The sequence below is a fragment of the Maniola hyperantus genome, chromosome 22 (genome assembly GCF_902806685.2).
Source record: "Maniola hyperantus chromosome 22, iAphHyp1.2, whole genome shotgun sequence".
Lineage (NCBI taxonomy): Eukaryota > Metazoa > Arthropoda > Insecta > Lepidoptera > Nymphalidae > Maniola > Maniola hyperantus.
The window spans coordinates 7,239,293-7,265,939 of NC_048557.2; the positions used below are offsets into that span (position 1 = coordinate 7,239,293).

Sequence of the window (26,647 nt, forward strand, 5' to 3'; positions counted from 1 at the left end):
TTCAAGCTTTCTAACGTGTCCAAATTAATCCATACCGCTGTCCGTCCTTCCGTCTGTCTGTCAGTGAGCTGTATCTCGTGAACTATAATAGGTTGAGACTTGAGAGCATAGGCATTAGAATTTCGTTGAGAGTTAAAATCACACAATATGTAGTTATTTCTATTGTCGCTATAACATAAAAAAAAGTGGCTGCCATGAAGATTAAAAAGTGGTTATTTCTTGTACGATGGTACGAAACCCTTCGTGTGCGAGTCCGACTCGCAATTGGCCGTTTTTTCTTGACTCTGTCCTACAAAATTCATTGAGTCCAGCAAAATATATTCAAAATTAAAAAAGCTAAATTTAAAAAAATCTGTCAAGTGTGAATCGGACCATAGTCGGACTCACACACGAAGGGTTCCGTACTATCGTATGAGAAAAATTTTCATGGCAGCCATTTTGAATTTTTTATTATTTGTTATCTAGCGGCCATAGAAATACACATTCTTTAAACATTTCAACTTTCTATCTATTACGGTTGACGAGATACCTACGGCCCGTTGACAGACAGACGAACGGACAGTGGAAGGTGGAAGTTTAGTAAAAGCAAGTATAGTGTAAGTAATCTATGAGTAATAGGGTCCCGTCCCGTTTGCACACTTCGGGTACGGAAGTGTGAAACATATTAAAATATATTAAATCAAAATATTTTCTAGCTAAGGAGTGCTAGGACGCGACGACGACGTAACAATATCAATATGACGGACACGATTTCCTTCTTAGTTAGGACGCGTTATATTATTCCGGCCTATATTATAAGTTTTGGCTAAGGCTATGATCTAAATGTTTTATACTATCTCTATGGATCTAAATGCACTGGTGAAGAATGCATAGATGGTCTTGACCTACTAAGGATTTTATAATGCGTAAAAATGACTTCTCACGCGCCATTTTAACTTTTAAGTGTCTTTCATATCAAAAGTACGATTTTAGTCCTAATTTTAAAGGTCAATGGTGAACCCGAGAACCCACAGGGTGAACCGTACTTTTGACATGACAGTTGACCCATAGTTAAAATGGCGCGTGAGAAGAGAGTTTAGTATCTCAGCATTGAGTAAAATATTCTAAAACCTTGAAGGAATGGGAGGAACCTTGTGGGATATGAAGAAAAACAATTATAATTGTGTTGTATGAACTTTATTCATCAATATTACATCATGATTTTAATACATTATTGTAAAATAAATAATAAATGCTCCAGATACAAGTCAAGTTTCATAAGAAGCAATACTAAAAAGAATATTCGTACAATTTATTCAAGATATCGCGGCACTATTGTGATATACTTAGAAAGTAATTAAAAAAAAAAAGGTAATGTGACTTTTCGAATGTTTGTACGATGTATAGGTACTTATTTAACAAAGACTTTAAACAAATTGTTATGAATTCCAACAAATTCATTCATTTAACCAACAACAACTGTAAACTAACTTTGAAATTCCCACTTCTATGAGGAAAACACTAGTTGAATAAAGTAATAAACTTTCGAAAACCCGTCACACAGTAACAATTTGTAACAATTGAAAATTGATATAAGTAGATTCAAATAACAATTTCTTAGTTTTAAAACTGTCACAAAACTTTAATTCCTATCTATTACAAACGCATTTTACGCAACTTTCCACCGCTATTATCAAAAAGCACTTACAACCGCGTTAGGACGTCCGCCTTTTAGTCGGAGGTCGGGGGTTCGATCCCGGGCACGCACCTCTAACTTTTCGGAATTATGTGCGTTTTAAGTAATTAAATATCACTTGCTTTAACGGTGAAGGAAAACATCGTGAGGAAACCTGCATGCCTGAGAGTTCTCCATAATGTACTCAAAGGTGTGTGAAGTCTACAAATCCGCACATGGGCGTGGTAGACTCTGGCCAAAACCCTTCTCACTCTGAGAGAAATCATAATGCGGTAGACTACCAGATCCTTCTGCATTTACACAGTAAGATACTGGCCCCGATTCTCTAGTCTCTCTCTAAACTAAATTTAGAGTATCTGCATCCTTTTCTTTTTACTAATGCTAAAAACATGACTTTCACATTTAAAGACTCTAAATTTTAGTGCACAATACAAATTTAAACAGTAGGTTCGCGAGTGCGTGCTAAAATCACGGGTTTTACCATCTAAAAATTAAATTTAGAAATGTCAAACTGCTTCTGTCCTTTTCATATTACAATAGTAAGAAGAGGGTGCGAATACTCTAAAATTAGGTTGTGCTTAGAATCGGTGCAATTATGATTTAAAAACTAATATATTCTAATTTGAATCGACTATACAGTTAACGAGCGTCGAACGAGAGCTAATTTGATGCTAACTCAATACAGCAATTCCATATTATCTACACCCACACTACAAAAGTTACAATAATCATCACATTGCTATATTGATTGGCTGAATTTATAGCATTCTTGCTGCAATTGAACATTTACAGAATATCAGCCAATCAAAGATGATTGCAAATCGTCTAGTGTGCAAAGATAGGCCTGCAGGATCAGATCAATCTTCGATCAAACAATGCTCTCCTAAAACCATAGTAACTATTTTGGATCGGAACAACCGAAACCGATTTATAGTTGACGCCTATAAAGACAATAATCCCTCTCGCTCGCACACTAAACAGAGGTATGTATGCGAGTGTGAGGGCATGATTAACGCCACCATTTAAAATTCTTTTACATTGAACATTTATTGTGGCTAATTCCGTTGTACACAATCTCTAAACTAAACTAAAATGACACGTTCTAAATCTGTTGCTATCCCTTCATAATGTTGCATGCGGAAAAGGATGGCACTAGATTTAGACCTGTTAATTCAGTTTAGTTTAGAGATTGTGTACAAAAGAATCGGCCCTATTGTTTATCTTTTTGTTAATTAGCACAAATTAGCCCCCATTCCATTATAATAATTCTTTACTAAATAGTTATTTGAGTTAGTACATTTAAAAAATCAGTCAGGGTTATTTTAGTTCGGGAATTATAATATGTACCATGAAATCATAATACAGCGGGAATGTTTTCATTTTGATTTAGTAAACATGTTATGTCCCTTGCGTACGATGGCCAAACGCGCTCGGCGAACTTATATATATTACCACATGGTGTTGGCCGGCTTGCCGACAGCATATACATTTTTATATTCGATAACAAGTAAGGCCTATTCTACAATTTTACCTGATGGTATAGTTTTTGCATTTCATGAAGGCGAGTGTATGGTATAAGTAAGTTAGTCTAAATGTGTGCGTTTACGAGCGCTTGCTCGCGACCGATTGGTCCGACATGCACGCACACTTACGCAATGCCCATGTAAACGACGTAACCACAAGTAAAGTTCACTCGTCTTCGTGAATTGCAAGAACTGTATGATGATGATAATCTGTGCAAGTGGGATAACTTGAAGAGATTTTATGGCAGTTTTATTAAATAATAATACCGTGGCATCGTAATAGAACGCTAAATCGCTTGACAGCACGGTTTTGCCGGTAGGGTGGTAGCAAGCCACGGCCGAAGTCTTCCATCAGGCCATACCAGAGAAAATTTAGAACGATTCCCAAATTGGCCACGTCGGGAATCGAACCCAGCTCTTCCCGCTTATAAGACCACAGAACTCACCAATGCGCTAGGAAGGTCATCAGACTTATTTATTTATTTATTTATTCAGATACAAGTTAGCCCATGACTGCAATCTCACCTGGTGGTAAGTATTAATGCAGTCTGAGATGGAAGCGGGTTAGCCTGGAAGGGATATGGCAGTTTTTATTAAACCCATACATTTGGTTTCAACACGGTGCCGTACCAAATCAAACGATCTACGCAATTACCAAATAGGGTTCACACATGGACCGATACTCGCCGAAAACGTTAGGCCAACGTGAATAGGAGGTTTTAAATGAGTGAGGGGTTTATAATAGATAAAGAATGATATAAAATACAATGGCCTCATCGCAGCTATACAAGTTTTCTAATAAACCTAGTGGATGACCGCTGCCTCACCAAACTAAAAACACAACACAAAGCTAACCCGAGTATTCGACACTAGGCGCAACTTAAACAGTCTTAGAAATGATTTAAACAAACCAATACAAATTCAAACATAAAATACATTATTACATCCTAAATATTGCAATTGCGTACATAGTTGTACTAACACAGACAAGAATATTTTAAATAAAATACTGACAGTTAAAATCAATGCTGTCCTTTTTCGCGAGAAACTTTGTAAATAATATAGAAAGAGAGAATTAAGTAAGAAAAATAAAACGTTTATTTCTTAAATTGTGCCACACATCACATGTTATACCTAAGGGTGAAATCTATAGAGCGCATTCTGACTTTGCTTAGACTTAAGACGGGAGTTAAAACGAGACAGACGTATATCTCTCACATAAATCTTTCTCGTTTTAACTCAATCTTAAGTCCAAGTGCGCTCTATAGATCTCAGCCTCAGAGTTGATTATCCCCGGCGCTTACTCCACTTGAGCATTAAAGCCAACAAGCCTGAAGCAGAAGAAGCGCCGGAATAAGCTGTCATGTGTGGTACAACCCGAAAAACCGTACCAACTCAGCATAAAGCTTATGGCAGCAAGGCATATGCCTTGATACACAAGTGCATATCTAACGCTGATTTTTCAGCCAATACCTTGATATAGCACTACTTTAAGATCTATAAAATAGAGGTTATTAGTTTTTAAGACATTATGTACACAATTGCAATAGGTACTCAGTTATATTCAAACACAATCTAACACACTATCAGCCGTACTCAGAGTCGCTAATCGTTACTTAAGATTGAGTTAAAACGAGACAGATTTATGTGAGAGATATAGCTCTGTCTCGTTTTAACTAAACTTAAGTACCGATTAAGCGTCTCTGAGTACGGCAGTAAATGATCATAATAATCATTACAACAGAAATGGTAATTAATTAAACACACCAATCATAGTTTTCAAATACAATGAAGACTACATTGAGTTCAAATATAAAGAAAAATTCGACCTCACTACTATGACTCAGACTAAAGAAAAAAGATAGACAGGAAATTAACAAATAGTCACCGGAGTACTTGAGAGAGATAGTTGCGTGATTGCTTTCCTTTCTATACAATATATAATTTGATCTTTCACTAACGCTAAAGAAGATATTTTGTCTACTGAGAAAATTCTGATTAAGGATGCATTTATCATAAAATATCACGACTATGCTCGAATAGAGGCACTGTTAAAAGAATTACAGTATGACTCTGTACGAGTACGGAGCCATTCGTGCAAGATTGTGTTCAATTCGCGCGGTAACGTATTGACAACTGCTCAGCCGCAGATGTGTATGGCGCACATCCTAACCTGAAAGTTTGGGCAATTCAGGCTTCACTTTACGAACAAGTTTGTTCGCGCGGGCTTTATCCATCATTTTCCTTTAATCTGTGCATTATAATACAGACTGCAATTATTTAATACAATATTTTTAATATTATTTTCGTATTTTATCGACTATCGGCTGTTATTTGCTAAGAGATACACATCATATTAAAATATCAGTTATTTTTATTTCGTTATACGTTGTTTGATCACTGGCTGAGAGTTAAAAACATTTAGGCCTGATTTACTACAACGCTGATGTCGGTCGTGTATACTATGTGAAATGTCAGCGTTATCAGTGTTGCGGGAAATTCGGACCTTTATCTACCTAAAAATGGAAAGTATTTTTATACTGGCAACACAGGGATAGTAATAATCAAGGCAAACCGACTTAGGAGGGAACAGTGCTGTAGATCCTATGTTTACATTTAATAATTATTAATCGCATATCACAGGGCGAATCGCAAGCAGCGAATTTGTCAGTACTGAAACGATAAACTGACATATCAATGTACAGCTCAAACTTCTCCCGCTAGGTCTAAAACAATGGAGATTTTGAAAAATAATTAACTAAGAAATAATTTAAAAAACACCAATGAGATTTTTAAAAAACTAAATCAACAAATACGAAGTCGTACAAAACGATAGTAATAAAGATTGTAGGTTGAATTTCCGTACGCTTCTTGTCCTGGGCTACTTTTCCGCACTAAAATGTTGCTATATATTGTACTATGTTCCCTCCTACGGACGCTCTCAAATGAATTAATTAAGTTACTCTAAAACTCCAATATGAGAACAAAATTTTACTAAATCACCACACGTGCTCCCAATGTAATTTTATTATTAAGTGTTATACGTACACAGTACCTACACACACAACACTTCAAAATTGAAATTTCATTTAAATAAATTTTCATCCATGCGTACGCGCACGACTGTGAGTGTGTTTCAATATTTCACAATTAATCGCGCTAATTCGTTGGTACAAAAATCTCTAAATTGACACATCGTAAACTAGTGCTGTCTTTTTCCCTTGTGAACATTGTGACAAAGATAGCTATACTTTAAGAGCTACCAATTCAGTTAAGAGATTTGTGTACCCATTGGCACCATAACAAGACACGATCTCAACTACTAAGACCAAACTAACAAGTTATGTCGGTTACAGTACCCAGCAGGAAATATCGACCTTTAGAAAGAGATAGCGGTTTTGTAGAGCGTTGTCTCTGTCGTTGAAACCGACAAAATGTCACATAAGTATGAGTGACAGAGACAACGCTCTACGAAGCCAAAATCTCTTTCTAAAGGTAGATGTACAATATTTCCTGCCGGCTACTGTACTGTGTAACCGAAATAACGACCAAATTCAATGTGTCACATACTACATTGTACGTGTCATTATAATTCACACATGCGCGCACAAATAGACGAACATATTAGGCAATAATTTTCTTTCTTTCTTTTCAAAGACCATACAGATCAGGCAAGAACTGTCAGATTGTTCATACATAGCCTCTTACAGCCGTTTTCTAAGTCACTGAAACAATTTCACACGTATACCCTGCTTAAAGATACAGTTTACATTCTATTGTCATGTCAAATGTGCAAAGCAATGGACGATTTTAGTTGCGAATAAGGCTGGAAACATACTCAAACCACGCCACCCAGGGATTGCGACGGAAGTTGATATTATCACATTAAAATGCCTAATCGCTATTGTTATAATTGGCTGAATTCATGGCATATCTGCTTATGAGAGGCTTATAGCCTATGAGTAACTGTAATTATCAAACTTATGTGCTAGATTTACCCATTGGTATAAACCTAGCACAAAAGTTTGAATAGTTGTTTAACTTGAAGTTATATTTTATGTCATTACATCAAAATAATATAATAATGTTTTTTTTTTGTTGTAAGATCATGCTTAATAAAAAACAATGATGAGATTTAGGTTGGAGTGCGCTTGCCTAGAAGATGCCTATTCACTTTTGAGATTATAATAATATGTTGCAGGAAACTCGGACGCCAGAATTACATTCCACACCTTAGGGGCTCATATTAGAAACGTTTTTCCTTAGGGCCCGATAAAAAGTCCCAAGTGAAATAAATGATTTTGAGAAATCGTAATTTTTTTCTATAACCGATACGCTAGAAACGTACAACCAACATTACATTGAGTCGGTTTCTTATAATAAAATTATTTGACCAACTGTCAATCTCGCATCGCGTGTCATATTACAAGTATGTTTCCACCTTAATAATCGCGCACGTTGCGACGGAGCGCAATGAAGAAATAATAGGATACTAGCACTACTCTTATTAGTAAGTTTAAATAAATTCTAGGAACTAAAATGATTTTTGAAAGGCGTTGAAAATAAATGAGATTAACACCCGAATTCATAGTGAAGATAGGGGCTTCTTTAGAGGACGATTCTGACTGCATGTGTTATACACAACCATGTGCATTGAATAAAGGTTGAATACGACACATGTCGTTTGAATCGACCTCTAAAGAAGCCCCTACTTTGACTATTCAAGTGTAAATTAAGAATAGGCAGGCATGTCATTTTCAGAAATTGTGTGACAATGGTCGAAATCAATATAGGTTTTTTACTTACTGTAAATGTTACTATGTATTTCTGCACACAATAAATGTTATTTTTTGACAGCTTAGCTTGCACTGATAGTTCTAAGTACGATAGACAAAGCTGGGTTTAAAAGTTTAGCCCTCGTTCACACAACGAAAGACACGCATTACCAAAACGTCCATGTGAACGAAGGCTAATTTTATTATTAATTCGAAAATATCGAATTAATTCGAATTTGCGTCTATCCTTAGGGACATGTCTATAAGGTTATATCACAAGTGGTTTCAATGTACGTGCGGTACACGACTCTAATGTGTTGTAACTAAGGTCGATAATCGTGTATCCCACACATGACATAATGAGTGAATGAGAGCGCATGAGCTGCTTTCAGAGGGAGTGAAAGTAATGGCCTTATCTCTTGGAGGAGCTCTTGATTTGCTGCAACTTAAGACGTAGCGCATCGACACCAGCTTCTTTCCTTATCGAGACTGATTGCGTTGTGTGGAGCTGGAAATGAGAATAGGGTATTTTACACCAAGCGAGAAAAAGTCTAAAAATGTATAAACGAGATAGTATTAGCAATAAACAATCGAAAAATGTTAATTTCAGTTAATAAAATTTAATAGTAAATTTTATTATTCATTCTACAAATATTTGAAACGCACGAAACTGTAGCCGCCATGATGAATTATTCCGACTTTGACGTCACATGGATTGTAGTTATAATGTATTTCACTAGGAAAATGTCGTTGTTTACCAATTTGCATTTCAAATGCATTTTAAATTGCAATTTTCATATTCAAACACACAAAACACGGCAAAATACTTTATTAGGTTATTTTTAATCGACTTCCAAAATTGATTTTATTCAGGAACTGTTGGTGACGAATTAATGTTGTAAGTACCAAGAGAGAGAATGAGAAAGAGAGAGAGTACTGAAAGTCACCTCGAGTTGTGGGTCGATGCTGTGCGCGCGCGGGAGGGTGTTGTCGTTGATGGAGTCTGTCAGCCCTCGATTGTCGCCCACCGGGGTGCGTGGCTGCGAAGACGGATTCGACTCAGTTTTGATGCCCGCTTTGGCCTGCAAACAAATGTGCCGTTATCACTTTTCTGACCGAATTACGGCAGATTTTTTATTTATTTATTCAGATACAAGTTAACCTTTGACTACAATAACACCTGGTGGTGAGTGATGTGAAAGATGGAAACGGGCAAACCTGGAAGGATAAACTCGCACCCCTTTGGTTTCTACACGGCATCGTACCGGAACGCTAAATCGCTTGGCGGCACGGCTTTGCCAGTAGGGTGGTAACTAGCCACGGTCGAAGCCTCCCACCAGAATAACAACCAACTATCATGCCGAAGATGTGCACAAACATAAGTGTACTTTTTCAACCTTTGGAGAGTGTGCTCAGGACTTTCACGTTGTTCCTCCTTCACCATTCTACCATAGAACAGCGAGAAGCCGTGAACGCTGGCACCCTTATGTGGTCGACATCCAATCTACTTATGCAAAGCGTTTTTGATACGAACCGCTAAGGTGTGAAGAATAACTTGAATATTTTTAAGGCAAGACTGAATAGCGATCATCTAGGCAAGCGCACTCCAACAGTTTTTTTTTTAAAGAATATTAGCCATGTTAAATGACTAACATGGCTAATATTCCCCTTTCCTTTCCAACTAAGCGTCAAACTTGTGCTAGGAGTAGGTACGACAATAGTGCAACGGGCGGGGTTTGAACCGTCGACCTTTCGGTTTTCAGTCCAGTCCTTTACCCGTTGAGCTATTGAGGCTCATAGTTTATCATTGCTCTGTTTCTCAGGCATGATTATCGTCAAGTGCAAGCCTCCCTCCCTATATATTACTTCGTCTCATAGCCCGTTGTTTTACGTCCTCTTCGAGGCACGAGATTTTCTTTCTGGGCCATAGCCCATTGGCAAAAAATTAAAACTAAGAATTTTTGGCCCAACCTGGACCTCAAAATCTGCTGATATGCTTGCCATTAGACCACCGATGCAATCGAATATAGTACCTAAAAACGCAGGTCATTTCTAGAAGCTTTTAGAAAAAATTACATCTTACTTGTAATGCTCTTAGCCTTTCAAGGAATATCACGTGTGATTTTTCATCGTTTTCATTACTTATATCTGAAACAAAGAAAATACATTGAAAGGATACACACACACAGACATTGTTAAATTTTATTAGCGAAATTATAAATTTTATGACTATAGACGTTTTCAATTTTATTTTTACTAAACCTTTGAGGATTTCGGTAATGAAGTATTATTGTTGTAGGTTATGTATTGTAATTGTGGTTATAGCGGATATAGAAATACACTTTCTGTGAAAATTTCAACTCTATACCTATTACGGTTCATGAAAATACGACCCGTTGACAGACCGATGGACTGACGGACAGTCGAGGCTTAGTAATAGGGCTCGTTGGTACCCTGGGCTACAAAACCGTGAAAAGAATTGTATATATTTACCGATATTCTCCGTCTTGTAATCGCTCTTGTACATCGGCACGGAGGCAAGCTTGCGTTGTTCTGCCACTTCCCTTAGCCCTCTCTCGACGTAATTACGAAAGTAAAACGAAGACCCTTGCATGAATGTCCAAATGTCTACCTCTGGATGACGCTCCTGTACAAAAACAATCCATACATCCATAAGTGTGTCTGTCTGTCTGTCTGCTAGCTTTTCACGGCCCAACAGTTTAACCAATTTTGTTGAAATTTGGTACAGAGTTAGCCTACATCCCGGGGAAGGACATAGGCTTTTATCCCGAAAAATTAAGAATTTCCCACGGGATTTTTAAAAACCTAAATCCACGCGGACGAAGTCGCGGGCATCATCTAGTCCATACATTCTATCTGGCTAAAGACAAACCTAGTGATGATAGCCTAGTGGATAAGACATTAGACGTCCTAGCACATGAGTAGATATCCCTACAGAGGGATAGCTTCCTAAGAACGGCCAAAATTTATACCTGTTTTGATAGGGTTGTCACCTGTTGCATGGTTTTTGCTACGGGCTATATTTTAACCAAACAATACTTTAAAATCCTGCAAGTTTGAACACCTAGTTGAATGACCGCATGCATCAGCTGATTCGAGCCGCTCAAGATCGACGCCAGCCGTCCCGTTCGCTCACAGCCGCTCGCTTGGGGTGACCATGTTTTTCAACAAGCTTATTACCTCGTAAATTTTCGTCAAATATTTTTGATATTTTGTATAATATATTGCGCTAGCTAAAACTAACGTTGTATGTGTTTAATTTTTTGCAAACAAAAAAATCGGCCATCGATTGTCGGAAGTGTTACTCACTCGTAAGTCGTACAACTGCGACAGCGCGTCTCTGTTGTGTTCTTTAGAGCCGATCCTCTTCAGTATGAGCGCTAACTCGTCGTGTACGCCCCGAGGTAACCTCCCTGCGTTCAAAGCTGTATTGACTGTGCTCACTGCGCTCGGCAGGCCGCCGTTGATTGCGTCTGAGGGGATGTCCTTCCGTTCGTCCAGTTTTAGTTGCTAGAAAGTTCAATTTTTATACTATACTATAAGTTATTTGTGCTACAAGGGGCCAAAGTGACATTTCGTTCCTCGAGGGCATTCTAAAGTGGAATCCTGAGCGTAGCGAGGAATTTAATATACAATTATACACCGCCCGAGAACAACATATTTTGGCCCCGAGTGATATAACACTATTTTTCATCACCACCTATGAGCAAAAAACTAGGACAATCTATCTACTGGAAACTCGCATGCATAGACATTATATTGAAAGTTTCAATAAAACACATTTTTTCAGAGTTCAAAACAAAATTTAATTTACAGTGCGACAAGGCTCTCTTGGCACTTGAATGACATTGACAGCGAGGGCGCTGTTGGGGAACAAAGGCTTAGAATATTCAAACAAGAACAAAGGGGACGCTTGACGGCAACGTTAGTTCAGATTTTCGCCACGCACCAAGATGGCCTTGTCGCACTGTAGGCTGTAGGTATGACGAGAACATTATTTCATTAAGATAATCCATACTTAATATTATAAATGCGAAAGTGTGTCTGTCTGTCTGCTAGCTTTTCACGGCTCAACCGTTCAACCGATTTTGACGAAATTTGGTATAGAGATAGCTTACATCCTGGGGAAGGACATAAGCTACTTTTTATCCCGGAAAATTGAAAAGTTCCCACAGGATTTTCAAACCCTAAATCCACGCGGACGAAGTCGCGGGCATCAGCTAGTAATTTAATATTTCAGTTACCTTTAAAACTTTATGTAAATACGGGTAGAGGTCAGATTCGTTGACGTCCGGTACTTGCGTCAAGTGATTCATAATGGATGCGCCCTTCATTTTGACTAGCGTGTGGACTAGAGTCTTTACTGTTCTGTAGAAAGAAGTGTCGAGTGTTTTATTTTTTAATTAGAAACACCAACAGAATTACAAATTTTTTACATAATTTAAATCTTAGGCGCTGGGTCAACATATAATTCTACAGCATGCAAATTTAGACGGATTACTATGCCGCCAGTATACCAGTAGTATAGTTCATTGCCACGCACTATCGGCAAAATAACGCTAATTACTGACAGAGACGTAGAGATATGGTAGGCGAATGTTTTATTTTGCTCGCGAAGCAGGTCAAGTGGCGCAACGTAGGTGAAGCTCAATGCAGGGACGACGATGCGAGTCTTCTGGTGTGATGATTGCTTTAACGATGATGAAAAACATCGTGAGGAAACCTGAGAATTCTCAAAAATGTTCTCATTGGTGTGTGAAGTCTGCCAAGAGATGATCCACACTTGGTTAGCGTGGTAGACTATGGGCAAACCCTTTAAGTAATTTTGAGAAAAGACTCGTGCTGAGTAGTGATACGGCGATGGGTTGATCACTATGTACACAATATCGCTAACCTGTATGGAGTATCACTAATTTCTGGATTCTTCTTCCAGTAGCTATTGGGGTAGGCCTTATAAAACAGGTGTATCTTGTAGAGAACTGCGTCGTAGTCTATGGAGTTCACTTCCCATGACGAGATCATCTTGAGAGTTTTCCAGAAGCACTTGAGAAGTAGATCCTGGTAGCGCGGGTAGGCCGGGTCGGATTCCACTATTGAGTCGTGGAGAAGTGAAACTATTACGCTGAAAACAAATACGTCATATAATTATTTCTCAAGCAAATAAAGTATAGTACACGACAGGCTGACGTGGCAATCGGGGCATGAGGCGGGGGGACGCCCTGCACACACGCACGTCACCGAAGCGCGAAGGCTGTGTCGGTGTGCTAGGCGTCCCCACCCCGATTGCTATCTCGACCAATCGCGTACATCGCCATCGACCATCTCCATCCCATATTTTCGTTAAAACGGTAAAAAATATCGAATGCTCTAATACGCAAACGCACACGTTATTCAGCAATCGCACAAGGCGGTCCGCGTCGCGTACAGCCGCGCCGCTGGCTGCGGGAGTCGCTACCAGTACCAACAGCAGTTCACTCAAAAGCGTTGTAAGGCCAATAATGACACTTACCATAGGACTGCGGTACGCGGCGAATGCTCCAATACGCAAACGCACACGTTATTCAGCAATCGCACGAGCCGGTCCGCGTCGCGTACAGCCGCGCCGCTGGCCGCGGGAGTCGCTACCAGTACCAACAGCAGTTCACTCAAAAGCGTTGTAAGGCCAATAATGACACTTACCATAGGACTGCGGTACGCGGCGAATGCTCCAATACGCAAACGCACACGTTATTCAGCAATCGCACGAGCCGGTCCGCGTCGCGTACAGCCGCGCCGCTGGCCGCGGGAGTCGCTACCAGTACCAACAGCAGTTCACTTAAAAGCGAGCGGAGCGCATTTTCCCCTACTTGCCGACCGCAGCCCGCTGTGTCGTAGAACTAAAACAATAAAACAACAATACAGGGACAAATAAAAAATATCAGAAAGCTCTGGGCACATAATTGTTATCATTAAAACTAACAACTTTTGTTCTACGACTTTTCAAAATTCCGTATTAATTTATTTCATACCAAAAATTATGTTATTTCTGTAGTGACATTACAGTGACACTGTAAATCCAAATACACGAGACTCGAGACACGTGCTTGTGGTTCGCGCAGCGTTGCCGATGTAACAGAGTAGTTACAAGGAGAGGATCTATGTACAATATATTGAATATTTGATATTTCACAAAATATCGAGTTAAAAAAAGTTGTATTAAGTTAAGTTTCAATAATAATAACTACGTGCCGAGAGCTTTCTAATATTTTTTATTTAACCCTTATAGAAATTGCACAACTTACAACACCGACGCAATGTCACCTGCTTATCAGATATATTTTGGAAAGTGTGTTCAGGAACTTTACAACCTTGTTCCTCCTTCACCATTCTACCACAGAGCAGCGAGAAAACGTTAACGTTGGAGGAAACTTATGGTGAGTTATAATGGCCGAATACTTAAGTTATAACTTCTAACCAGTTTACAGTACGACAGGGCTCTTTTGGCACTTGAATGACATTGACAGGGGGACGTCTTAGTAAAACAAAGGCTGCCAGCAAATAAAATATCCTTAATTTTACGGAATATGTCGAAAATCGAGTAAGTTTTACGTAATTTTAACTAAATGAGAAATTGGGAAAGCCATCCCTGTGAAAGAATAATAAAAACCATTTATAGGGTATGAAGTTACAACTTATATTTACCTGTTCAAATTCTATATTTACCTAGTGCTAAATATAGCTATAAGATGCAGACACATTTAAGCTGTATATATTATCAGGATATCTCGTGATGTCATGTTTAAGGAATGGCCCTAATATTTAACAAAAAATAGTGAATTTCAGATTTTTTACTTAGCAACACCGCATATAAGGGGACAGCGTCACACTTCACAAGATGGCGGCGTTAGTTTCGATTTCCGCCACGCGCCAATAGAGCCTTGTCGCACTGTAAGTATTCGGCCAGACATCCGTCACACTCACACCCTTACTACATAATACGTATAGACAATAGAATAGAAATATTTTAATCCAATTATTCATTCAATACTCACATTAGTCAAAGCGTTTCCAATGTACCTATAAGCAGGTATCTGCTGGGCTGAGCTAGCACTGGGCGGGGCAGTACGTAGACGTCTTAGTTGTGCCGCTATAGCGGAAATTAGTCGCGTCTCGTGGGGAGTCAGAACGGCGCCCCGGCCTGATGCTAGGGCTCCAGAGATGAGTGACAATGCACGGATTGCAGCCTGCAACAAAATCGGGGCTAAACTTTTCTGGTCAAACATTTCAAAGAATCATCTCGATGTTTTTATCTGACTACGGGCACAGCCAAAAGGAAGACTTATGATTTTAACAGTCGATGTATGTTTGTATCTATGTGTGTTCTACCATAGCGTCTGAACTACTGAGCCGATTTTTGTCAAAGTCAAAGTCAAATGATTTATTCAAAATAGGTAATAAATTACTCATATTGATGGTCTGGTATGGTGTTAGATTTTGATGAATGAGGTGTCAATCGATTTGTTATTATGGTTCGGGAGACATAGGCTACAATTTATACGAACAAAATCCGTATGACAGCTGCTACATCCAAAAAAGTGAGGCTCTCTGATTTTTATGCTATCGAATCGAGTGAGTTATCGAAATGAAAGAGGAGAAAATTCTGAGTTCATAAATATAATATGTACTTTTAGAACCGGCGGGGTGATTACGTAAAACGTTACAGTGGCGACAGCAATGCGACAGCAGTACCAATGCGACAGTTCATTTGCTATCTCTCTTCTTCTTTTTTTATTTTGCTTTGTGGCTATTGCTGTCTCTCTCTAGCCGCTGTTACGTGTGACATTTGATAGCAATGATCGCGAGATTTACGCCTGTCGCGAGATACGTAATCACCCCGCCGATTCGGATATCAGAGTTTTTATAGAAATGTCAATATGTTTCGTTTCTTTTTTTAACCGAAATCAAATAATGCTAAAACGCTCTCATACTTACGTTAAGATCAGGACTGGAGATGGAGTGGATAGTATCAGCCATCTGCGTATCGTCCACAGTCACCTTGTGAGCAGAAGACGGCATGGCGGGCAGTGGCGCCCCGAGCCGGGGAGGTGACATCGTTACCATGCTCCTATGGACAAGTGCCATGTTGAATAGAAGCAGGCGTTACTTTGCGGAAATCCATGATAATACAATGAACCAAAAGCTTAATTTGCTATAATCCGCTGAAACAGGTCGAATCTGTATGATGCAACATGCAGCATGCGAAATGCACCGCCCGCCCTCCCACTGCTTACCATGCAGGAAAAAGCAGCCACTAGGCAAGCAATACGCACCACCACCACACAAATCCGGAGCATCAGGAGATGTAGACAATGCACAATTGCAAAGGCAACTTTGCCAAATTAAGCTCTTGGTTCATTGAAGTGTCATGTCTTATAACAGCCATACATGGGCAATTGGTCGTTGAACAGGGATTACTCGAGCAGTCGCTGTCAACTGCTCAAGACCGCTTAAGCAGTCAATAATAACTATTGTCAGTTGAGCAGTCGCTCAAGTGGCTTCATGTATAACAATGAAAGATTGATATTTTAATATGCACTCACAGCTTAAGGCGAAACGTATGGAAAAGTCTGGGCCGCCCGAGCGCAAATTTGTAATAGTGGACCGGCGATATGTTGAGATGATATATTAACTTACGTAGATCTCACAGGAGCAGTGACAGTCCTCACAGTGGTAGCTGGAACAGGTTCGTCCAAGAACTTGAGGTCATGCTCCGGCATGTCGAGTGGGCGACGAACGGGCACCTGGGCGTCTAACTTTGCGATCAAATCCGGATCCAGTCCGAAGGGGCCGCTTATCACTTTAGGCTCTGGTATTATCCTGTGAAAACAAAGTAAAGTAATTCTATCTAAATAATCTAATCTGGGATCTGCCCCCCAATTGTGTAAGGATAACCATTTCATGGCTATCGCAATCGTCGAGAAATTCTGCCCTTTGATTGGTTGATTCGCTGTTTACATTTTTTCACAGCTAATCAAAGGGCAGAATTCTTGACGATTGCCATAGCCATGAAATGGTTATTCTTACACAATTAGGGGGCTGAACATTACGTTCGACAACGATAACAGCTAATCCAATGACAGAAAGACTTACAAAAATAGAACGCTATTTTTCTTTCTTAATTTTTAGGGTTCCGTACCTCAAAAGGAAAAACGGAACCCTTATAGGATCACTTTGTTGTCTGTCTGTCTGTCTGTCTTTCAAGAAACCTACAGGGTACTTTCCGTTGACCTAGAATCATGAAATTTGGCAGGTAGGTGGGTCTTATAGCTGGCTTTAGGGGAAAAATCTGAAAACCGTGAATTTAGGGTTACATCAAACAAATAAAATAAAATTGTGCTCATGAACTAATAATAAGTATTTTCAATATTCGAAGTAAGATAACTATATTAAGTGGGGTATCATATGAAAGTGCTTTATTTGTGCATTCTAAAACCGATTTTTATTTATTTTTATGCATCATAGTTTTTGAATTATCGCGCAAAATGTCGAAAAAATACGACTGCAGTACGGAACCTTCACTGTGCGAGCCTGACTCGCACTTGGCCGGTTTTTTGTATGATGAGATGTAATGAGATTACACATGTTATGCTCCAATAAAGAGTTCCCTCGATTTTTTTTTAAAAACCTAAATACACACGGACGAAGCTGTGCCCGCGGGGTATCATCTAGTGTATGTATTTAACCATATTTAACCATATCATATGTGTCCTTTATGATGGTAACTTACATCTGAGTCGGCGGAGGTGGCTGTTCCTCCATTTCTTCCTCTTCATAGTCATCGGGCGGCGCTTGCTCTGCAGGTACAACGCGCTCATTCACTTCCTGTAATTATTATTAGGCCTACAGCCCTGCGCTGATCAACCCGCCTGCCCAGCGTGGTCAGTATGGGCATTACTTCTAATAAGCAGCGCCAACAGACAAAGGCCCCCAGTTCCCGGCAGCCCTGCTATTCCCGATTACGGTAAGGTGGTGGGGAGCGGGTGGATGAGGAAGGCGGAGGACCGTGTTTGGTGGCGTGCTCTTGGAAAGGCCTATGTCCAGCAGTGGACGCAAACAGGCTGATGGATTGGATTGGAATTATTATAAATCCTAGTAGTATACATATGATTAAGCGCGTGATACACATGCTAGTTACTCGCACAAAAACATGCCAGTTACAAGCAAGAACGAGCTACTAGGATGTGTATCGAGGTTCTGCCAGTAGCTCGCATGCCAATATATGGCATACCAGTAGATCGCAAGGCGTTTGATTTTTCCCCTTGAGGGGAAGTGGGACGGGGGACTCGCATGCCAGCTACAAACACGCGAAACACGTCGTAACGTGTTTGCTAGTAACTCGTACATCTTACTACTACTAATCCAATTGTTCTCCATATTGTTTTCTTTCTTACGTCTATTCCTGGCTTTCAAAAGTTTCTTCACTAAGATATAGACTAGACTAAGATCAATATATTCCCTAAAATTGAGGAGATTTCATTTGCTGGCAGTCTTTGTTCAACAACTACGCCCCCCCTGTCAATGTCATTCAACTGCAAAAAGATCCTTGTCATACTGTATAGTAAGTCAGCAAGTTACATAAATGTAACCACCACTTCTCAATGCTGGGTGCTTCGGTATCTTTGGGGTACCCCATTCAGGACTCCACAGGTCTGTGGCGAGTTTATGTACTCTTTGCTGGCCTAAAAGTATACCTACATAATCCTAATCACTGTAAACAAAAAAAAATTGGCAGTCAGTGGGGACTGCCGATAGAAAAAAAACTTAAAACTTGGTATGGAAATTTTGTGATAACAGTAATTTTTTGATTTTCAAATTAATTGTAGCATCAAAAATTTAAATTTCATAATCCGTTAGTTAAAACCCGTAACATTAGTTTAGCTTTTACATCTATCACTATCAGCCGTACTCAGAGTCGCTAATCGTTACCTAAGATTGAGTTAAAACGAGACAGATTTATGTCAGATATATATAGCTCTGTCTCGTTTTAACTAAACTTAAGTAATGATTAATCTACTCTGAGTACGGCTGTAAACATGCATTAAAAATAATTACCTCGGGTACTTGCGGAATGGGTCGCCCGGATGCAGACAGTGGCACCAACATAGAGCGTCGATCGTCCGCACTGCGACTTTTGCTCGCCCGTTTGATTCGCTCTTCCAGCAGAGAGAGGTCCTTGTCTGATATCTGCATTAACATTTTAGCTATTTATAAAGTAAATAACAATAGGTTAACTATTTTTTAGGGTTCCGTACCTCAAAAGGAAAAACCTAAGGAACCCTTATAGGATCAATTCGTTGTCTGTCTGTCTATCAAGAAACCTAGAGGGTCCTTCCCGTTGACCTGGAATCATGAAATTTGGCAGGTAGGTTGGTCTTATAGCACATGTAGGGGACAAATCCAAAAACCGCGAATTTGTGGTTACATCACGAAAAAGAATTAAAATGTGTTCATGAACAAATAATTAGTATTTTCAATTTTCAAAGAAAGTTTACTATACCAATTAGTAATTTAATTAAATAAAAAATATTTTCAATTCATTTTTCACCTGACCAATCATCTTGTAAATTTTCTCCCCGTCGAGGAAGTAAGCGCTTGTGACGCAATTAAGTGCGGCAGAGCGAACTGCGTTGTCTCTATCTCCAATGTGACGAGCCAACTCGCGTAAAGATGCCCCCACACCGCCTGACATCACTGCCGAACCGTACGTCTCGAGTAGATGATTGATGCATTCGAGGCATTCTAAAAGTAACCAAAAGTCAATATATGTCTGTTCGCTTAGATACGGTCGCCTTTGTGGCGCGCCGCCTTGCGACGTGCCGCAATTTGTCAAAGGTGCCGCCGCGACTTCAAAGTTAGCCGCGCAGTATACACCCGCAGGAGAATTTGAAATCTACCTACTCATATTTTTCTTTTAACTTGTGTTGGTTGTTTATAATCATATTTCCTTCCCATAACCATAAAATAGTATCCTTTTTTATTCTTAGAATAGAAAAACATTTATTAACAAACGCAGTTAATTTTTTTAAATAAAAAAATGCCAGCGACTTCATCCGCGTGGATTTACGTTTTTCAAAACCCCGCGGGAACTCTTTAATTTTCCGGGATAAAAAGTAGCCTATGTGTTAATCCAGGGTATAATCTATCTCCATTCCAAATTTCAGCCAAATCCGTCCAGTAGCTTTTGCGTGATTGAGTAACAAACATCCAAACATCCACATCCACACTTTCACATTTATAATATTATATTAGGAATTAGGATAAGGGCGCTTGCGGGTGTACCGACACTACGTTACTGAAAAGACTATATTCGAAACGGCGGACAGTCCAAATACCGAATGCTATAAATGTCTACGTACCAGCTCTCTGTCTTGCATTCTTCGATTTCAATCCTTCCATCAGATATCCAAACAGCTTGGTAACTGAGTACACCACACATATTTGTTTGAAAAGAGCTTTAACCCCATTCCGTACTGTATCTTTAGGGTCTCCCACCTAAACAAAAGTAAATTATTTGAATTCTGGCATAATTTCGATAAAATTTGTATGATCGGGAAATTGTAAAAACCAAATCTGTAGGTCGATTTCGTAAAACCTGCATCAATCATTATTGCAATTTTAATGGTTCTGATTGGCTAAATTTGTGCGATTCTTGTTGCAACAATGCATAATATAGCCAATAGTCAGCGAGCGTCAACCAATCAGAGGTGCTTGCGATCGTGACATTGTAGCTGTCATTCTACCGCAATCAAGCAGCTGGTTGTCTCAGTAAGAATAACTTATCGAATATTTAGCAAAATTCCATTTTTATGAATTTTAGCGCACAGCTTTCAGTAGAGATGTAAGGCTGGTATTATACTATCTGTTGGTAAACAAATTAATAATACCGTACTATACTGGAAGCTGTGGTAGCCTAGTGGTTAAGACGACCGCCTTCCAATCGGAGGTGAGGGGTTCGATCCCGGGCACCTCTAACTTTTCGGAGTTATGTGCGTTTTTAAGTAATTAAAATATCTCTTGCTTTAACGGTGAAGGAAAACATCGTGAGGAAACCTGCATGCCTGAGAGTTCTCCATAATGTTCTCAAAGGAGTGTGAAGTCTGCCAATCCGCACTTGGCCAGCGTGGTAGACTACGGCCAAAACCCTTCTCACTCTGAGAGAGTTCAGACCTGTGCTCTGTAGTGAGCCGGTGATGGGTTGATCATGATGATGATACCGTAATGCGAGTATTACTTTAAACAATTGCATTATTTAACTGATTTAATATATTTAATTTGGCGTTGTAAGCACATACCTTCAAAACTAAATAAGGTATGAAGCAATTGGCTTCATACTCTGCCATAGTATAGTCACTGTCGCTCAGGTACTGGAACACTATAGTGAGATACTCCAACCCTTTGAGGATTACTGATGGATTCGTGTCGAAGAACCTCAGGGTCAGCCATTTGAGGACAAGGTCTAAGTTTGCCATTAGAGCTGTTCCATTCTCGTGGAGGTCTTCTGATAGAGCTTCTATGGCTTTCAAATGGTACCTATGAATGAAACAATGAATATTGATCAAAGGTTTATTCAGCATCTTCTTATGACACTTTATTTAGAATATTTATACCTATAAGTTTATGTAGTTAATTAAATTAGTTTTAAGGTTTATTGTAGTGTTCATAGTGACATGATCAAATAAAAAAGTTGTCTTTCTTCTTTCTTTCTTCATTGATACAGAAAAACAGAAAAAAATATCTTCAAAAAATGTCAGAATTATGTCAGAAATTATAGTACTTGTATTTCACGAGGGCGAGTGGCTCATGCTTGTGTAAGTCGTATCGGTATAAGTAAGATAAGGAAATGCGTGCGTTTGCGAGCACTTGCTCGTGACTGATTGGTCCAACATGCACGCACATTTACGCAATGGCCATGTATACGACGCAACCACAAGTAAAGTTTACTCGGGTGTAACTCATTAAAACTTAAGAATTACCTGAAGTCACTATGGAACATGTTGGCCACGAGTTGCTTATTAAGACCAGCGCTGTTCATCTGCTCTTTGAGCAGTTCGAAGAATTCTTCACGAGGAGTAGTGAAGTTCCATTTGAGAACTAAAATTAAATATTTATTCATTAGGATTTTTGTTATTTCTAGGCTCAGTCAGTCAGGCTTTGTAAATCTGCTTATAGTCAGTCATAGTGACTTTGTAAAAAATATAAGTCTAAGAATAAGTCGAAGCTGTGATAGCCTAGTGGTCAGGACATCCGCTTTCTAATCGGAGGTCGGGGGTTCGATCCCGGGCACGCACCTCTAACTTTTCGGAGTTATGTGCGTTTTAATTAATTAAATATCACTTGCTTTAACGGTGAAGGAAACATCGTGAGGAGACCTGCATGCCTGAGAGTTCTCCATAATGTTCTCAAATATGTGTGAAGTCTACAAATCTGCACATGGCCAGCGTGGTAGACTATGGCCAAAACACTTCTCACTCTGAGAGGAGACCCGTGCTCTGTAGTGAGCCGGTTATGAGTTGATCATGATGAAGAATAAGTCAACTTATTCATTAGTAAATATCGGTTTTATCGATTTGGATAACTAGTCTAAATTATAAGAAGACTTCACCTTCAGAAGTAAAATCACCTATATCATTCAGCCACATTTGGAAACTTATGTTATTTAAGCTAACGAGCAAGATTCAGGATCAAACCGAGAGCTGCCTCACTCTAGTTCACTCTGGTGCTGACTGACTGACTGTCTGATCTATCATCTCACAGCTCAAACTACTGGACAGATCGGGCTGAAATGTGGCATATAAATTGTAGATAGCTATTATAACGTAGACATTCGCTAAAAAAGGATTTTTGAAAATTCAATCCCTAAGGGGGTAAAATAGGGGTTCGAAATTTGTGTAGTCCACGCGGACGAAGTCGCGGGCATAAGCTAGTAATAAATAATTCCGTACCTTTCAGCTTCTGATCATCAACAATACGTTGGTTCTTGGCATTGTTGTTGGGTAATAACGGCGTAAAATCGTCGTCCTCTTTCTTTCCGCGACTCGAAGCAGACGTTGGTTTTACAACCTGGAGAAAAAAAATTGATCTAACCAAACTTATAGCAAAAAAATTCAGTCATATTCTGACATCTTACATCTTCGATTCTGTGAGGAAACCTGTATATCTGAGTCTCCATGATGTTCTCAAAAATGCCAATCTGCACTGGGCCAGTGTGTCGGACTATGGCCTAAACGCTTCTCATTCTGAGAAGCGTTGAGCCCCGTGATGATGATGACGATTTCGCAGAGGTGCCCCATTTAATTAATTTTAGAGTGCTTAAGTTCTTTACATATTTTTGTGTCATGCTGGCCATGTTGGATTTAACATGAAGCAATTTATTTGACGAAAAACTTTTACTAATAAATGATTAATAATAATCCATACTTCCATACTCCATACTAATATTATAAATGCGAAAGTGTGTCTGTCTGTCTGTCTGTCTGCTAGCTTTTCACGGCTCAACCGTTCAACCGATTTTGACGAAATTTGATACAAATATAGCTTGCATCCCGAGGATGGACATAGGCTACTTTTTATCCCGGAAAAATGAAGAGTTCCCACAGGATTTTTAAAAACCTAAATACACGCGGACGAAGTCGCGGGCATCATCTAGTAATAAATAAATAAATAAATAAATAAATGCTCATTTATTTGGAACCATAGCGCAAACACAGTACACAACACAACATACAGACAAAATGATCACAATACTAAGCTCAGTACGGCTTTCCACGCATTTCAACCGTAAATAGGTTACTATCATAACCCTGATCGGATAATAAACATACCTTTGCCTTAGCCGATGGTCCTCCCTTCTTCTCAGCTTCTTTCTTTAACGCGCCGGCCGACTTGACCCCTTTAGGCTCGTCCTTCTTGGCTTTCGATGGCAAAGGCTGGACCGGTAGATTTGGACGGGCCTTGTCTAGCGCCGCTTGCACCACTGATTTGGAGCCGGGCTGAATAAAGATTAAGAACAAAATGGTTACAAAAATAACTAAACTAGGTATTAAAAAAATGGCGCAACTGACTGAGAGGCACGGAATGTCATTTACCTTCAGTCTGTCCACCTGTCTGAGCATCGCATCGTACCCGAGGTGCAGCATGAACGGCAGCACACAATCTGTAGACACGCGCTGTCTTCGCGACACGCAACTGACTGAGACGCACAGAATGTTATTTACCTTCAGTACCTTCACCTGTCTGTGGATGCCTTGAGCACATTGGCCAACCTGTCTTCACGGCACGCTGATGTAATGGTACGCAACTGACCGAGAGGCACGGAATGTTATTTACCTTCAGTTTGTCCACCTGTTTGTGCAACGCCTCATACCCGAGGTGCAGCATGAACGGCAGCACACAATCTGTAGACACGCGCTGTCTTCGCGACACGCAACTGACTGAGACGCACAGAATGTTATTTACCTTCAGTACCTTCACCTGTCTGTGGATGCCTTGAGCACATTGGCTAACCTGTCTTCACGGCACGCTGATGTAATGGTACGCAACTGACCGAGTGGCACGGAATGTTATTTACCTTCAGTTTGTCCACCTGTTTGTGCATCGCCTCATACCCGAGGTGCAGCATGAACGACAGCACGCAGTCTCCGGATGCTTTGCGCACATCAGCCACCCTGTCTTCACGGCATGCTGATGTAATGGCACGCAACTCTGACTGAGAGGCACGGAATGTCAATTACCTTCAGTTTGTCCACCTGTTTGTGCATCGCGTCGTACCCGAGGTGCAGCATGAATGGCAGCACGCAGTCTGCGGACGCCTTGCGCACGTCGGCCGCCCTGTCTTCGAGGCACGCGAACAGTATCGGCACGCAAACTGATAACTCTTCGCGCGGGAACGCCTTTAGTGGTACTGAAAATTAAAAATTATTGATCAATATTTAGAAGGCAGGAATTTTTAAAGCGAAATACAGTTTTACTTATCTAAGTATAAGTAAGTATTAGTAAGTAGTATAAGTATTACTTATCTAAGTAAACTATACAGGAACATAGAGCAATCTTGAACTGAAATGTGACTTAATTTTTTTTATTGGTGTTTTTTCGTCATAATATATTACAGAGGTATAATTTTAATTATGTATAAACAATGCATTTATTACATACTAGCTTACCCGCCTCGGCTTCACTCGAGTGGAATTTATTCTCCCCTCCCATGGGATTTCGGAAAATTCGGCCTCATTCCTTGTCTACATTAAAAGGAAACCTCAGTGCAAAAATTCAGATTTCTAGGTGTAATAGTGCGCTTACAGGGGCAATTTTTTAAAGCAGTTGTTGTTCGGCAAGACGTATGGATAAATCTGGAGCAATCTGGGGCTATTATTTTGCATAACATTGCTGAAATTTTCAGGTATTGCTGGTTATTGCAGTAAATTGCTTCATGTGGTCGTGACGCCATAATTTACTAAATTGCCTAGAATTGCGGAATTTCAATTACCTACCTTACCTACCTTAAGGTAGGTAAAATGAGCGTACCTTAACTACAGTTTGAACTACAGTCACTTAGTGATACAGGACCGATAGATTGTTCGGTATAATTTTGGTAGTTCTGCAATCAAATCAAAAAACCTGTAAGTATAGTGCATTCAGTATTACCTGGCGTGTTTCCACTTAAGACCGTCATTAGCAATAACAATAGGATTAAGTCGTGGCGGGTGGATTCAAAAGTATCAACACTGATTGGTTTGCAACAAAATATATAAGGTTGAACCGGCTCCTTTAAAAGTTAATGGGCTCTATGAGTGGTTGGTTTATTACCCCTATTGTTTACATTCAAGTGGAAACGCGTCAGTTAATACTGAATCTACTATACTAAAGGTTCAATTTCTTACTTATTAGTAGTTTCTCAGCTACCCACTGGAACAGTGAGGCTCTCAGTACGGGAGAGCCGGATTTAATGGCGTCATACACCATTTCCCCTTCAAAGGCGGCCTGCGGACCGACTTCCTTGCACCACGCTTCCACACAAGATACGGCTGCCACGCGAATCCATTGCTTGCTGTCGCCGAACGCTGGAAAAAAACCCTGAATAAAAATCTTTCTATTTATATGTCTTTCCGGGACTTACACCAATCGATCTGATTGCTATGATGCAATTAGTTAAAATTGCTATGGAGATAAAGAATATGGACTAATACTATAGTCATAATTATATTCTATCTTGATTATATTTTTAATAAGTAGGTTTTGAACCGACGACCTCTCGGATTTTAGTCCGCTTCTTTAACCGTTGAGCTAAATAGTACAACAAAAAGTAAAGCTAAATACTAAAATAGGTAATTTCAGTATAAATAGTTGACGTTTTAGCTTTTACCTTGGAAAAATGGCGGGAAGAAAGTCCTAATATGCTGTTTGCACTTTGGTCCCAACGCAGATGCAAGCAGCTCGCAAATCTGTAACGCACTCTGCGCCAGCTTGGAGTTTGAGTCAAACAGCCGGGCATTCAATGCCGCGGGTAGTTCACCCAGTGATGACTTTATTGGTGACGAGTTTTGGATTATAGCCTTTACTTTGTCTAGGGCTTCGTTACGGACCTGCAATAGGATAAAGTGACATAGAAAGAGATGTTA

At 39.7% G+C, this 26,647-nt stretch overlaps 1 protein-coding gene across 1 annotated transcript in view; it reads right to left on the bottom strand.

Annotated features, from left to right (window-relative positions):
• Nucleotides 1–1,160: 1,160 nt before the first annotated feature.
• The window catches only part of msps (msps cytoskeleton-associated protein 5), a 48,987-nt gene continuing 23,500 nt past the window's right edge, over nucleotides 1,161–26,647 (bottom strand). The window contains exons 16-37 of the mRNA XM_034980772.2: nucleotides 26,392–26,611; nucleotides 25,910–26,089; nucleotides 24,764–24,933; nucleotides 23,855–24,022; nucleotides 22,976–23,093; nucleotides 22,007–22,124; nucleotides 21,326–21,563; nucleotides 20,390–20,525; nucleotides 19,579–19,772; nucleotides 19,086–19,217; nucleotides 17,761–17,855; nucleotides 16,668–16,850; nucleotides 15,966–16,098; nucleotides 15,026–15,217; nucleotides 13,674–13,870; nucleotides 12,889–13,116; nucleotides 12,239–12,362; nucleotides 11,304–11,504; nucleotides 10,467–10,620; nucleotides 10,057–10,121; nucleotides 8,921–9,055; nucleotides 1,161–8,481 (exon numbers count right to left, since the gene is read on the bottom strand). Coding sequence (XP_034836663.1) covers nucleotides 8,386–8,481; nucleotides 8,921–9,055; nucleotides 10,057–10,121; nucleotides 10,467–10,620; nucleotides 11,304–11,504; nucleotides 12,239–12,362; nucleotides 12,889–13,116; nucleotides 13,674–13,870; nucleotides 15,026–15,217; nucleotides 15,966–16,098; nucleotides 16,668–16,850; nucleotides 17,761–17,855; nucleotides 19,086–19,217; nucleotides 19,579–19,772; nucleotides 20,390–20,525; nucleotides 21,326–21,563; nucleotides 22,007–22,124; nucleotides 22,976–23,093; nucleotides 23,855–24,022; nucleotides 24,764–24,933; nucleotides 25,910–26,089; nucleotides 26,392–26,611 — 3,477 coding nt within the window. The 3' untranslated portion in view covers nucleotides 1,161–8,385. The remainder of the gene's footprint in view (nucleotides 8,482–8,920; nucleotides 9,056–10,056; nucleotides 10,122–10,466; nucleotides 10,621–11,303; nucleotides 11,505–12,238; nucleotides 12,363–12,888; nucleotides 13,117–13,673; nucleotides 13,871–15,025; nucleotides 15,218–15,965; nucleotides 16,099–16,667; nucleotides 16,851–17,760; nucleotides 17,856–19,085; nucleotides 19,218–19,578; nucleotides 19,773–20,389; nucleotides 20,526–21,325; nucleotides 21,564–22,006; nucleotides 22,125–22,975; nucleotides 23,094–23,854; nucleotides 24,023–24,763; nucleotides 24,934–25,909; nucleotides 26,090–26,391; nucleotides 26,612–26,647) is intronic.